The following is a 13,531-nucleotide window of genomic DNA, read 5'->3' on the forward strand; positions in this document are numbered from 1 at the left end:
CTAGGCCAGAGGACCCAGGAGGCAGGCGAGCGCCAGAGCAGCCGCCAGCAGAGGGGGCTCGGGGCCCAGAGTGGGTGCTGGCGCTGTTGCCCGCAGCGTCTCCTGGTTGGTCTCTGGGCCCACCCCGCGCTCCTGAAGGCGCACAGGGGTGCCGCACAGAGTGTGCAAGTTATCTGGGTGTGGGGCCCGGCGAGCTTCTTGCTGTAGTGACTCCCACACGGCGGCGGCCTCCTCGGGGCAGCCCAACAAGACTCGCGAGGCACAGGTGTGGAAATCATTCCAAGACCTGTCAAGGGTGTGGGGTTAGGGGAATTAGGTGGGGCAGGGGGCTTTGGAATGGGAGGGAAGAGGTTCAGACCCCAAGGGTGTGGGGTTGGGCTGCTGCCCTCACGCCTGCCCGTACCTGCAGACGCTCTCCAGCTCACCTCCGCGGCCCATGCCGTCCCCCAAGCGGATGAGACACTCGGCAAAGCCCTGGTATATGGTGTCACAGCGGCCTGGGCCCGCTGTGGTTGCTGCCAGGGGAGATACAAGGACTGGGGGTAGGGGTGGAGAATAGTTGATAGGATAAGGCGGTGCGCCCTCACCATCCCCCCCACCCCCGCCGCCAAACCCCAGGGGCTTGTTTACCAGGGAGCGTTCTGGGGACGTGACTCAGCGTGAAAGGGGTGCCCCAGGGAACTAAGGGGCACATCTGGGGACCCCCTTCCTCTGCCCCCTTCTAGGCAGACCTGGACAGGATAGGTGGGGATGGGGGAAGGAGAAGCCTCGTCCCAGGGGTTGGCTTTTCTTACGAGCTTCTGGGTCCCAGGTCAGGTGAGAATGGTCCAAATGAAGGAGTATGGACATGGTGAAGGGAGGCAGGGCCCCTGGCAACGTCCAGTTTCTCTGCAGCCTAGACAATCTTTGTTTGGCCTTTCCATCCCCTCCCCAGAGACAGGTGTTTTCTGACGGGTAGGGCAGAATAGAGGGGGGCTGGGATCCAGGTTCGACCCTAAGAGAGGACCTCAGAGATCCCACGGTTGGTCTGGGAGTCCTGCAAGAGGTCAAGTCTCCCCTTATCAGGATGGGGACTGTGGAATTTGTGGGTTCTTCCCTCCGAAACTAGGGTTCAGTTCCCACCCTCACTTTACATCCTGAAGCCACTGGCACACATTCCCTCCCTGGAGCCCTCTCACCTCCTCTCCACCCTGACTCTCAGCGCTCAGGAAGGCTGTGCCTCAGCTCCCACACAACCTACACCCAGCCTGGGGAGGGGGTGCGCGGACTGGGCTGGGTCCAGCACGCCGGCACTCACCAAGGGGCGGCAGCAGCAGCAGCAACAGCCCCAGTGCACAGGGCGGTTGCCAGCGGTGACAGAAGCGGCAGCACATCGTCCCCCCCGGGCTGGGAGCCTAGTGCCAGAGCTAGCAGCTTGGAGTGCAGCCCTTCGGCCCAGCCCCCAGAAGGAGGAACTGTGATTGGATGGGGGGGTGAGGGTGGAGCTCAAACCAGCCAGCAGCCCCGCCCCCAGTTCAGATAGGCAAAGGAGAAGGGAGGGACTCCAGAGAGGAGAACCCAGGGGCACGGGGTGGTGCTGAGCTGATCCCAGGGCCCTTGCCTTGCCTCAGAGATGGAGAGCGGAGATCTGGGAAGGCAGTTGGGCAGATGAGGGTGGGTGTCCAGGGCCCTGGGGTGGGTTGGCCTAGACAGAGCTCCAGGAGAGGGGGCAGGTAACAAAGGGCAGTTATCAAAGTCATGCCAAAGACATACGAAAAGCACACACATACTCCATTTTATTCCAAAAGCATTTAATTGAATTTCTCAATGTTTTTCAAAAACAAAAAGAACCAAATTGGTGGTAAAAAGGAACATGGAAAATTCAACTAAAGTGGTGTCATAATCTCAGGGGTCATGCTCCAGGCATGGCAGAACCCAAGAAGGCACAATACCCACCCTGGGCCCAGCCTAAACCTGCTGGCTACCACAACCTATAGACCATAGCCAGTGCTATCCCCATCAAACACGCCAGAGGTGGGAGCCTGAGCAGGTAAAGGGCAGACATGACCTGCTTTGGCCTAGGCCTGTCTGCTGACCTTCAGTGCCACCCCATCCTGGGCAAGGCAGACTTAGCTAAGGGAGGCTGGGGGTCATAAGGCCGTGCAGCATGAGGCTGAGACGCCGGGCCGCTTTGCCAAGTGAGTTGTGTGGCTCCGCCTGCAGGAACTGGAAGAGCTTCTGGCGAACCTGGGCCATGACAGAGCCCATGTGGTCCCGAGTGATGGGGTCACTGTGGTCCAGGTGCATCACAGCTTCTTCCAGGTAGCTGGGGGTTTAGGAAAAGAACAGGCTGCAGGTGGCCTCCAGCAGAGAGGAGTGCCCCCTGGTGGCAATGAGGCCCAGAGGCTGATAATGGAGGCCTCAAAGCCTGAGATGGGTGGGGGCAGAGGGGATTGGTGGAGAAAATTAAGGAGGGGAGTCAGGCAGAAGTGGGAGTCTCTGCTTTGAACTGCTCCCGCCCTTCACCACAGCCCTAGTCCCTGACTATGCCCACTCACCTGAGCTTGAGGTCAGTTCGAGTGCCAAGGTCAGAGGCCAGTTGCTGGATGAGTGAAAGGAGTACAGGCTGGGAGAGGGGGCAAGGTGGCTGCCCAAAAACCTGGCCTGGGTCCACAGTTTCACACACGTACAGCACCAGGTTCAGGTCGGCAGCTGTCAGGGCCTGAGAAGAGAACAGAGTTAATAGCTAATGTCAGGATGGAATGCCTGCTTGTCTGGCTATGTGGCCTGGGAGAGGATGACCCGAGTAGGGCATCCTGAGGGGGATGCTTTGGGGCCCAGAGAGAGCACTGTAGGGCTGTGTTGTTACTCTAGGGAATCAGGAAAGGTTTCCTGAGAAGGGTGGTTCTGAAACAAGGTAGACTGAGGTAGGAAGAAAGGGATCTAGGGTCCAGACAGAGGGAAAAGCAAGGGAAATGCCCTGGAGGCCAAAGAGAACCAAAAAGAGTCTGCTGAGGCCAGACCACCCGAAGCCTGATGGGTAGAGTGGAATGTATGACGTGTGGGCCTTGTCAGGAGACTCCTGACTCTATCTGGGCTTAGTGCCTGGCTTACCTGCTGGAAGGCCTGATTGAGGTGGCCCTGCTGCAGCAGCTGCAGGATATGGGCTTGCTGGGCTTGGCAGTCGAGGTGGGTGGCAGGGACAGGTGTGCCAGCGGCTGAGCGCATGGCCTGCATGATGCTAGAGGTGACGGCAGCCTGCTGCTCCTTGAGTGCCACACTCACCTCACCCTTAACAATGCGCTGCACCTGTGCTAAAATTGCCTCTTGCAGGCTGCAAAGGCAAGTGAGGGAGATGAGGCTAACAGGCAGTTGGGTCTGGCCCTTTCCAAACCCACCACCTAGCTCAGTGCCCTGCCCACACACCTGCCCACAGCCACGTGTAGCTGGTGCTGCACCTCAGCCCGAACGCTGCTGGACACGGTAGCCGCCATCTGCTCAGTGGCCCCCTGCAGTGTGCTGACCAGGCCCCGCAGCTGGGCCAGCACGGGCTCCCGCGCCTCCTGTTCTCGTGCCTTTCGGCTCTTCATGTGGCTCTCCAGCTGCTGCAAGTCTGCGAAGTGACCATGGGGGCCATGAGAGGGATGGTAGGGAGAAGACGATAGCCCTTCCCCTCTTGGGGCATATGACCCTACTCACATTCCTGCGTGCCCAGTCGGAAGCTATCATTGATCTGCTGGAACATGGCCTGGCAGCTCTTCTCGAAGGCGGGCAGTACCACGCTCTGGAAGGCTTCACGGTAGGCGGCCTGCATTGGCCCCTGTAACGTGTCTGCGGCTGCTCGGGCAATGGCATCTGTTAAGTTCTGGGGGTGGAAGAAGGGGCTGAGTTGAAAGCTGAGCCCAAGCCCACCAACCACCAACCACCCTCATCTTGGGCCCCACAGCACCTTGGACTTCAGCAGCTTGGAGATATTCTCTTTCATGCTACCCTCCACGGCTGTGAGTTTGGTGGCCACTGAGTTGCTCAGTTGGCCTGCCACTGGCTCCAGACTCCTAGACACACCTGGGACAGGGTGAGGAGGGAAAGGTAGAGCCATGAGGGGAAGCTTGACAGGTAGGGGGCCCCACTCCCATCTGGCCCACCCAGAAGAAGTCTCCATGCAAAACTCACATGGAGGAACCGTCTTCTTGATCTCATCCCGTATGCTGCGCTCCAGCCGCCCAGCCACAGCTGAAGATAGCGCTTGGGACAGCTGTTGCGTCAGCTGCTCCTGCAGCTGCCCACCACGCTGCTGTCCCTCGGCCAGTGCCCGCTCCAGTCGCCGCTCTGCATTGTAGCTAAGGAACAGGGCTGCAGCAGGTCCCATATCCCTTCCTGGGCCAAGAATGCTGCTGCCACCCCATACTGCGCCACTGCCCACAAGGATACGCTCCTGCTCGTGCCGTGACTCTAGGGCACGTTCTACGTGGCCCGTGACGGTGCTCTGTAGGCCTTCAAGTTGGGTGCACAGACGCTGTAGCAGCTCTTCTTGGCTGTGCCGAAGCTGTGCCAGCTCTCTCTGCTGTTGCCAAATTAGTGCTGGCCAATCCTCAGGGGCCTCTGCCACCTGCCAGGAACACCAACAGTCACATGATGCCCACCCCGCCCATCCCCACACACCAGACCAGGGGAAGGCTTGGACCCTACCCCACCCCTACAGGCAGGAGTCCCAGAAGCAGAAAGGGGTTTGCTCGCTCACCTGGTGCTCTGTGAGCCGGGATCCCACGGACGAATCCCTGCCATAGAGGAGAAGCGCCTCAGGCCATGTCAAGCAGGCAGCCTGAAGACCACCCCTCTCCCTGGCCCCAGGACCCCTCCTACCCATCATCCTTTTTGCCCTTTCGCTTGAGCTTGGGTGAGGCCCGAGGGGATCCTTTGGTCTTCCAGTCCTTGGCAGGAAGACGTGGAGTGGGAACTCTGGTGCCAAAGCCCCCTGCAGCAGAGGCCAGGCTGGCCACCTCGTCATCGTGGTCACTGTGGGAAGGGCAGGGAGAGGAATAGGCACCTACCCACTTGTTGGCCCTCCCTGTGAGAGGAACGGTGCGGGGTGGTGCCTACCTTTGCTCGGCACTGGCGTCCTGACTGTCGTGTTGCTGCAGCAGGTGATAAGGTGGTCGGTGAAAGGCCAGGCTCTTGTGCTTTTCCTGGAGGCCATTCCGGGGGCTGGGGGGACAGGCCAACTCAGCAATGGATGATTCTATCTGAAGCCCCTACCATCAGCACATTTCCCCCCTCCTAAGCTCCTCACCTCTCTGCCAGGCTGCTGCAGGTCTCACGAGTAATGTCTGGTGCCGTAGGCCAGACCTGACTGTCAGGGGCCGTGGCCTCCTGGGTCAAGGCTGCCTCCAGGAGGGAAGGGGTACTATGCCGATCCCCATCCCCAGGGCCTCCATCCAGGCTAAGCTGGGGGCCAAGCTCGGGTCCCGGCCGGGGCCGTGGAGACAGCAGGTGTAGTGCTGAAGCAGCTGAGGCCATACTGTCCGGCTCCAGGCCCTCAGGAGCGGAGGAGCCAAAGCCACGGGACAGTGCCTCAGATGCGATCTCAGGGATATCCTGGGACAGGGCAGTGGAAGCTGAGGAGATAACATCGGGGGAGCGGGTGCGGCTGGGGGAAGCCTGGGGTAGCCCCAGGGGCTCCACTTCCTGCAGCTCCAGGGATAGTGTAGAGGCAGCAGTAGGCACCTGAGGTGGGCCAAAGGTGGGAACTTAGGTGGTGGGAAGTAGGAGTAAAAGGAGTACAGAGACGAAGCACTGGTGTGTGTAGTGATGAGAGATGGGACAATGGGGAAGGGGGAGGAAAGTCAAAAATGGCCTCAGCCCAGGAGGAGAGGAGGTGGGGATGGAAAGGCTCAGGATCTGCCCTCCAGGGACACCGGGGGCTGAGATACCCTCAGGGGAAACATGGACCACCTGAGGAAGAGCAGGACCAGAAGACAGGGTGCTGTGGGAGGAGACTGCCGCCAGCCTTCCCACTCCCATATACCTGCTACACTGCACTTCACACACACCCACACACGCACCTGCCCGGGCCCTTTGGGAGGCAATTTGTCGGCCGGACTTGGGAGCAGGCCAGGCAGGAGGCTACGCGGGCTTGCCTGCAGGCTGCTGCTGCTGCTCATTGTCAGACCGCCATCCAGCTGTAGCTTGGGGCTCAAGGTCAGCTCCTCAGGTGGCCTGGTGGCAGGAAGGATGAAGTGTAAGCAGCCAGAGCCTGGCATCACCTGGCACCAGCCCCTGCCACGCCCTAACTCTGACCCTCATTTCACCTGGGCAAAGAGGGGTCCACGGCCGAAGTACTGCTCATGGCAGACACCGCTGTAAGAGAGGAACTGCTGCTGCTGCTGCTGCTACTGGGAGATGCAGCGATCTGGGGAGATGCGGAGAACGAGGGCTGTGGCTGTGGAGGGCACTCCCAGGGCCTCCCTCCCTGCGCCCCACACTCCTCCCGCAGCATACCTGCTGCAGGGAGGTGCTAGGTGTCATGAAGGCATCAGGTGTCATCAGCTTGGGCTTGGTCTCACTGCTCAGACTGAGGAAGTCGGCAGGTGCAGGCAGCTCCACGATGCGTCGGAGGTCAGGCTGGGAGCCGTGAGTGGCCGATCCCAGGCCCTCAGAAGCCAGTTCTGGTCGAGACTCTCCAAATGCTGTGGGAAAAGCTGCCACTTGAGTCAGATTTCAGACCCCAGTCAGAACCTGCTTTCCTCTCACCCCCAACTCACCAAAGTCCTCATGGGCAGGGTGTGTGGGGAGCGGGGCCACCACGTCAGGGTTCAGCTGTGGCTGGAAACGGATCTGTACATCTTGCAATGCCCTGCAGGGAGAGCAGGGGGAGAATATGAGAGTCAGAGTCAGCAGAGTAGGGAGGGGCACAGACAGGGCACAGGCGGGCCTCCCCAGCGCACTCACTTAGTGTGCACACAAAAGAGCTTGATGAGCACACCGGCTGCAGACTCCATGGCACCAACTCCGTGGGTCCCATCTGCAAGGACAATGTGGACGACTAAGCCCCTGGCCCTCTGTGCCTCAGCACTCCCCTATATCCCAACACACATCCCTGACCCTGAGCAGCTCACCAGCCCCTAGGCTGTCATTCTCCTCCTCGGCTGGCAGCACCTCAGTGTGCCGCAGCCGGCAGCGACTCACAACCTGGATACCGAAGCTCAGCACAGGGTGGGTGAGCAGGAACTCAGAGATGGAGCTGAAGCAGGCACGGCCCTCCTCCTGGTTCTGCAGCAGTTCCATCACGTAGAGGACCTGCACAGGTAGCGAGTTCACAGCTGAGCTCAGGGGCTGGGAAGCTGTGGATGTGCCACACACACCCTTGTCCTCCCTGATGCTATCAGCTCTGCCCAGAGTGTCCCCACTGCAGCCCACCTTCCGTTGCACATCGCTGAGAATCAGGTATTCTGCTGAGAGGTCCAGGCAAACCTTGAGGCTGGGGGGCACAGTCACTGAGCTGAAGATATCTGGGGAGAAGCTGGAGGGGGGGGGCCACGAGGCAGGATGAATGAGACTGAGAGGGTGGAAGGAACCCAACCCTGCCCCTGCCCAGCCCCACAGCCCCCGCTTACCGAATGGTCTGCAGGCAGGTCCAGGACACCGTGCACCACATCTTCAGCTCCCGATTCTGGTCAGCACCAGTAATGAGGAACCTCCAGAAAGGGACCCTGCAAAGCAACAAGGCACTGAGTGGCTGGCTGGGCCCCTGCTGGGAACCCAAAGTCCAGCCCACCACCCTCCTGCCTGCCCACTCACTCACTCAGGATCCTGTTTCTTGTGGTTGTCACAGAACAGGAGGCAGGAGAGGGGCCTCCCATCGTGAGGCTTCCACTCGTGCAAACACCTGCAGGCAGGTATATGAGTGGCCTGAGTGGGTGATCTGATCTCCTACCTGGGGGAGCCCAGGCCCTCAGGCTCCGCCTTACCTTGGCTCATCCTGCCCCTCAATGTAAATCTGCCAGAACTTGACGAAGCCATCATGACTTGCGGTAGCCAGGACAGTCCCATCAGGTGAGAGGGCCCCTTCACTTAGGCACTGGGAAGAACCCAAAAAGCCTTGCTTTGCCACCTGACTAGAGGTGGGAGCAAGTCCTCCTCAGGTGAGGATGGCAGTGAGCTAGGCTGACCCAAAGCGGATCTGCGTGTTTGTATGAAAGACAATTAATGGGGGCGGGGTGCTGTAGAGAAGACCAGATCCATGGGGTGCATGGTTAGGTGTGAGCGCCACAGGAGACAGGTCCCTCTGTGCTCCGAGTTCCCATGGCAGAGTGCTAGAAAGCTATCTGGGCAGCTGTGGGAACAGGGAATAGATGAGGGACATTAAGCAGTGGGGAGAGGAGGGCAGGAAAGGCAGTCAGTTGCAGGCTTACTGTGCTGTGGCCTTTTACCACGATGAAGCCTTGCTTGATCTGGCTGACATCCACGGGCCAGGTGCTGTGGTTGGAGCGGAGCATGTCCAGGTCCCATACCTCAGCCTGGCAGGTACAGGGAGGTGAGCGTTCAGCCCATGACTACACCATTGCTACTTGGTCCCCTCCTCTCCCCCCACGCCCAGCCCCCTCACCCGGTCCTCATGCAACAGGGCCACCGTTGGGCTGCCCTCCTCACAGCAGTCCTCACTCTCTTCGGGGATGAAGGGGCACCAGATGATCCTGCGGAAGTGGTTCAGTGGAGTGCCCTCTGGCTGTCGGATATGGACCAAGATCTCTTCTCTGAGCAGGGTGTTAAGGGCTAGGCAGGTGGATAATGAGGTATGTCTGGCAGACCCAGCTCCGCCCACTTTTCTTCAGTCCCCCATCCCACCCTGGGAAAGGATACTGAATTTTGCCATTAACCAGGGCCAAGCGCCACACAAACAGGTTGCCTGCCTCATCCAGGCAGGCCAGCTGTGGGGAATTGAGGTGTGCAAAGGCCAGATCAGCCACGCTGCCTGTGAAGCCTTTGAGCAGGGTCCTCTCTGAAGTGCTGACACTGATCACCCGTACCATCGCTGAGCCGTTGTTGGCAGCTAGAATCAGGAGAGCGGTAGGCCATGAATAAGTATCTAGGCCCAGGCAGCAGCAGAGAAGCCCTGCCCTTGCCTGCCTCTCTGCCACTACCAGTCTCAAGCTCTGTTTTCTCACTCGGCTCCAGAAGGCCTGGCAGAGCTGGGACCAGCACAGACAAGCCTTCCATTATACCTCTACGGTCTGAGTCGGCTGAGTGACCGGAGAGTAGAGCTGCATCTCTGGGGCTCCTAGCAGAACACCTCCCTCCCCTGTACTGTGCCTACTCACCCCGAATAGCATAGGCCAAGAAAGAGTTGGACACAGCAATCAGGTTGCCATAGTAGTATTTCTGCTCCCAGTCATACTTGGCGACGGGCTGGATTTTCACCTGAGAACCAAGAGTGAGGCAGGTCATAGAAGTCGAGGGCTGGGGCAGCTTTCCTGGAGCTGAGGTAGCCCCCAGCATGCCTGGGGACAGTAGAGGCCATATGCGCAGGCCCAGCCACCCATTCACAACTCTTGGGGCCAGATTCCCACAGAGAATGGCAGCCAACCCTGGCTTCCTGAGACTGGGATACACTACCTGTCTGTCAGGATAGTCCCCAACGGTACTGACAGCATGGAATGGGGGAGGGACAGCCTAAGTGTGCCCCATCCATTATACATGCCATGACATCCTGGTGCCCACCTTGTTGCTCCCCCGTGCCTTGCTCGAGATGCTAGAGTCACTGCTGGCCACAATCTCCACCTCCTTGGCCAAAATCCCGATGCAGGTGGAACTGTCGTCTCCTAAGAGGCAGCTGTGGGGAGGGGTGCACAGCGTGACTCTTGCCCACCCAAAGTCTCGATGGGCAGGGTTGGGGGGAGAAGATACAGACACTCTGGTGAAAGTGTAAAGTCCCAGATGCCCAACTCTGCCTGGTTCACAGGTCCCCAAACCTACAGCTTCCCTTGCTCACCTCCCTCCTTGGGAATGGCCCTACTTCCATGCTAAACCAGGTGCCCAAACTTCAGATCCAGGCCAAGCCCTTGAGCTTGTCGTTGCCCCTCATCCTAGTGCAAACTCAGTGTGGTTAAGTGTTCCACCCCAGGTCATCTAGTGGGGAAGGAGCAGAGGCTGCTGGACCCTCTCCCCTCACCTTATGCCTTTAGTTCACAAATGCCTCAAAGACCCCATCACCACCACTGCCATCTCCCAGACACTCACATGACCTGCTTTTCCTGCAGGTTAATAGGTGGCATAGCTCGGAGACCAGGCTTGTTTGTTGAAGTACCATCACCTGAGCAGAGGGGGTCTGGGACCAGGAGCCCATTGAGATCTCCATTGTAGGCATTAGATGGTCGCTGGCTCTCTGCACTGGGACCTAGAGACAGAAAGGGCCACTCTGATGAAGTTATTCCACCTGCCCACTGGCCTCTCCTCCTGCAGAGCTTCATCCAAGAACCATGAGGTGCTCTAGGAACACTCAACAAGGCTTGTCAGTGGGGAGGAGGGCCCTTTGTTCAACCTTTATTCCATAAACACTGATGGTGAACCCAATGCATGCTAGGACCAAGGATGAGCATGAGGCTCTTCTACCTGGGGGAAGGGTATAAGAATGCTCTGAGTCCAATTAATACTCATGCCTGGGTCAGTACAGAGGGACTCTGTGTACTTGAAGGAGGGCATGGGAAGGGTCAGGACAGACTTTACAGAGGCGGTGCCATCAGACCCAGCGTGGCTAGAACACACAAACATGGGAAGGATGGAGGGAAAACAAGGCTACAGAGGTCTTAGGTATGAGGCTGGGGTGCTTAGATTTTCCCTGTGGTAATGAGAGCCACAAAAGTTTTAAATGGGAAAGTGACATGACCTGCTATGGCCAGAGGACTGACTGCTCTAAAGTAGCATGCAGGATAGTTGAGAATCCAGGTGAGAGATACCAGGGCCTACACCAAAGTAGTGGAGGGGTTGGAGAAGAGAGGGTGGGCTTCTAAGGCATGGAAAGACATGATAAGATGTGGAAGTAAGAAAGAAAGGAGACTGCCTGACACAGAAATGGCTCAGAGGAAGCCACCCTGGAGAAATGGACATGAAGGAGTTGGACAAAGAGTAGAGAAATTATGGGGTAGGGTGTGTAATCAGGAAAGACAGCCTTTCAGTTGTTTACCATTGGCTGTGTTTCAAGCACCCTCATAGGTTCAGACACTACTCCAAAACTCCCAGGTAGCAAGGAGAGTAGGGCCTCATATTCAAGGAATATGACAAGTTTCTAGTCACAAAACAGCCTGCGGTCTCACGTGGTCCTCCAGTGAGAGGAGACAAGCAAGGGCTACTTGGCAAACAGGGGAATCAAGTACCCATCAATAAGCAAAGAGTTGAGAGCAAAGACTACAGGCCACCTCACTTGCATCAGAGCCACGTTAGCTGCTCAGGGGTAAGCTGACCACTCTCCCTTCCAGGCAGGCTACGATGAGGACAAACAAACAAGCTACATGTTACCCATGCCAGGCTCTACCAAACCTTTGTGAAGACTAGTCTGCTAGCAGCTAATAAGCATGAGAGGGCCAGGCCAAGCTCATGAGTCCAGGGAGCACACACTCCAGGCCTGGGGAAAAGGGCTTGGTGGTTCCAGGCAGCAGATAGATTTTCTCAGAGATTAGAGGTTAGCTAAACCCAGGAGTGAGCACCAGTGCCTGCTTCCAAAGGGAGCCAGTTTGGGCCTTCCAGCAGGTTTCAGAACAGGGTCTGAGGAAACACCAATTCTCAGCTCTGGCCACTGCACATCCACACCACCATTACCAGCCATTCTCTCAACCACTACAACATTTCACAGGTCCCTGAACCTGCCATGAAACTTTGGTACTTTCACATATGCTATTTCCTCTTTGCAGAATGTCTTTCCTGACACCCAAGCCCCTCTCCATATTACAAGACCTAGCCTAAACATTGCTCTTCTCTCAGATCTGTTCTCAGGCATTCTCCAGCCCCCACCCCACCCACCCTATCCCCATCACAGTGCCAAACACTTCTCTCTTTCAATGAGAAGAGCATTATATTACACCTTGTTAGCTCTGTGTCCTAGGAGCTCACTGAGGGCAGGAGCAGCTCTGAGGTACCACTGCAAACCCAAGAAAAGTTTAAACGAATCGACGTAAACTAGGGCTTGCAGATGTTTGTAGACTAATCCAATCAGGACTGTGCAGTCTGTGATTTGCCTTAATCCCAAAGAGGACACAGAATTGGGGTTGGTCACCTTCCTCCTGAAAATCAGTTTCAGAACCGCATGCCTAGAGTCTGTATTCCAGAAGGAAGGGCAAGTTGCATAGGGAGATCAGCGGCTCTTCAGCACAGCGCCTAGGTCTAGACCCAGAACTCCGCATACAGAGCCCAGACTAGGCCTCTGAACTATGGCAAAAGGGTAGGGAACCCGGGCCAGTCCCAGGAACACTAGAGACGTTGCGGCCAGGACACCTGGTGGGCTCTGCGAACTCAGAGAAGGTGCCTCACCTTCAGCCGAGACGCTGAAGGACGAGGCAGAACGGCCCGGCTCCGGGATGCGGAAGGATCGCACCCAGGGGTCTGCGCCCTTCAGCAAGCACGCTCAGGGATTTGCCGCTCCGACCCTCGTCTGCTCTCACCAGCCGGGAGGATGCAGAGCCGGTCCTGAGTGACCCGAGGGCCATGAGGGTGGCCGAGGCCCGCACCGCCCTTCTGCCCGCTCACCAAGGACCCACCCCCACCGTTCCGGCTCACCCCCCGCGGGCCGGTCCAGCTTGAGGATGTCCCGCAGGTGCTGCGTGGCGTCCTCGATGTCGATGCTCGCGCAGGAGGAGGCCATGGGCCCAGCCGCGGGCGCCCGGGTCCGCGCCGCGTTCGTTCGCCGCCGCCGCGCACCGTCCAGCTGAGCACAGCCCCGCCAGGACCAGACAGTGGGACCAGTCACTACACTCGGTCCACCCGAAGCTCGCAAACCGCCGCCCGCGCCGCGTTCCCTGAGCCCCGCCAACCCCACCAACCGCCTCCACTTCCGGCCCGCCCCAGACTCGGCTCCCGGAACCTGAGCGGAGCGGAGAAGAAAGGTTCCGGGCTGGGGGTCGGACGCTTCGCCCCTCCCGGAGCCCGCCCCTACTGCGGTCCCGCCCCTGCACTAGTAGGGTCTGGGGAGTTCCTCGAGGCTGAGGTAGAGCAAATGTCCACTTACTGGACCGCCCAAAGCGCCCTACTTGCCTCAGGATATCCCGCCCGGTCCATGTCCACTCCCAAAGCATGGGCTCATGGTGGGCCTAGGACCGGGTCAATTTGGTTGCCCAAGCTGAATCCCTCAGATGCCCCAGGAACAAGCTGAATTGGCAGGAGCCTCGGTTTCCCCTTTGGGAAGTGGGTCAGTGTAACCCAAGACCTGAAGGGACCCGTGAAGTCACGGACCCAGGAATTGCAAGGGCAGAGGAGATGGTCCCACCACAAACATCACATTGTTCCCTAATGTCTCCCAGCATCCCCCTGCATGACCTGGCACCCTCAGGCAAAAAGAAAGGAACCA

At 58.4% G+C, this 13,531-nt stretch overlaps 2 protein-coding genes across 4 annotated transcripts; both read right to left on the bottom strand.

Moving 5' to 3' along the window:
• NRN1L (neuritin 1 like) lies at positions 1-1,373 on the bottom strand. Its single transcript, XM_061172427.1, has 4 exons — positions 1,298-1,373; positions 588-641; positions 404-515; positions 1-286 (listed from the first exon to the last, which is right to left on the bottom strand). Exons 1-4 carry the CDS (start codon positions 1,371-1,373, stop codon positions 1-3), a joined length of 528 nt encoding a protein of 175 aa, XP_061028410.1.
• Positions 1,374-1,773: 400 nt separating this feature from the next.
• Positions 1,774-13,017, bottom strand: EDC4 (enhancer of mRNA decapping 4). 3 transcript variants are annotated; one of them, XM_061173033.1, is made up of 29 exons: positions 12,745-13,017; positions 10,216-10,372; positions 9,697-9,808; positions 9,297-9,396; positions 8,839-9,028; positions 8,585-8,732; positions 8,391-8,495; positions 7,947-8,056; positions 7,781-7,864; positions 7,593-7,688; positions 7,396-7,498; positions 7,095-7,275; positions 6,928-7,000; positions 6,741-6,832; positions 6,478-6,665; positions 6,288-6,388; positions 6,042-6,195; positions 5,270-5,703; positions 5,080-5,184; positions 4,843-4,995; positions 4,721-4,757; positions 4,411-4,588; positions 4,153-4,308; positions 3,929-4,044; positions 3,679-3,844; positions 3,406-3,592; positions 3,094-3,313; positions 2,538-2,701; positions 1,774-2,305 (listed from the first exon to the last, which is right to left on the bottom strand). In XM_061173033.1, exons 1-29 carry the CDS (start codon positions 12,827-12,829, stop codon positions 2,113-2,115), a joined length of 4,188 nt encoding a protein of 1,395 aa, XP_061029016.1. In that variant the 5' UTR covers positions 12,830-13,017; the 3' UTR covers positions 1,774-2,112. The 3 variants fall into 3 exon arrangements, with proteins under 3 accessions (XP_061029016.1, XP_061029017.1, XP_061029015.1); XM_061173034.1 differs by lacking the exon at positions 12,745-13,017 and adding an exon at positions 12,499-12,599 and having other exon boundaries at positions 6,478-6,677; XM_061173032.1 differs by having other exon boundaries at positions 4,153-4,588.
• Between the last annotated feature and the right edge of the window lie 514 nt (positions 13,018-13,531).

The sequence above is a fragment of the Eubalaena glacialis genome, chromosome 18 (assembly GCF_028564815.1).
Source record: "Eubalaena glacialis isolate mEubGla1 chromosome 18, mEubGla1.1.hap2.+ XY, whole genome shotgun sequence".
Lineage (NCBI taxonomy): Eukaryota > Metazoa > Chordata > Mammalia > Artiodactyla > Balaenidae > Eubalaena > Eubalaena glacialis.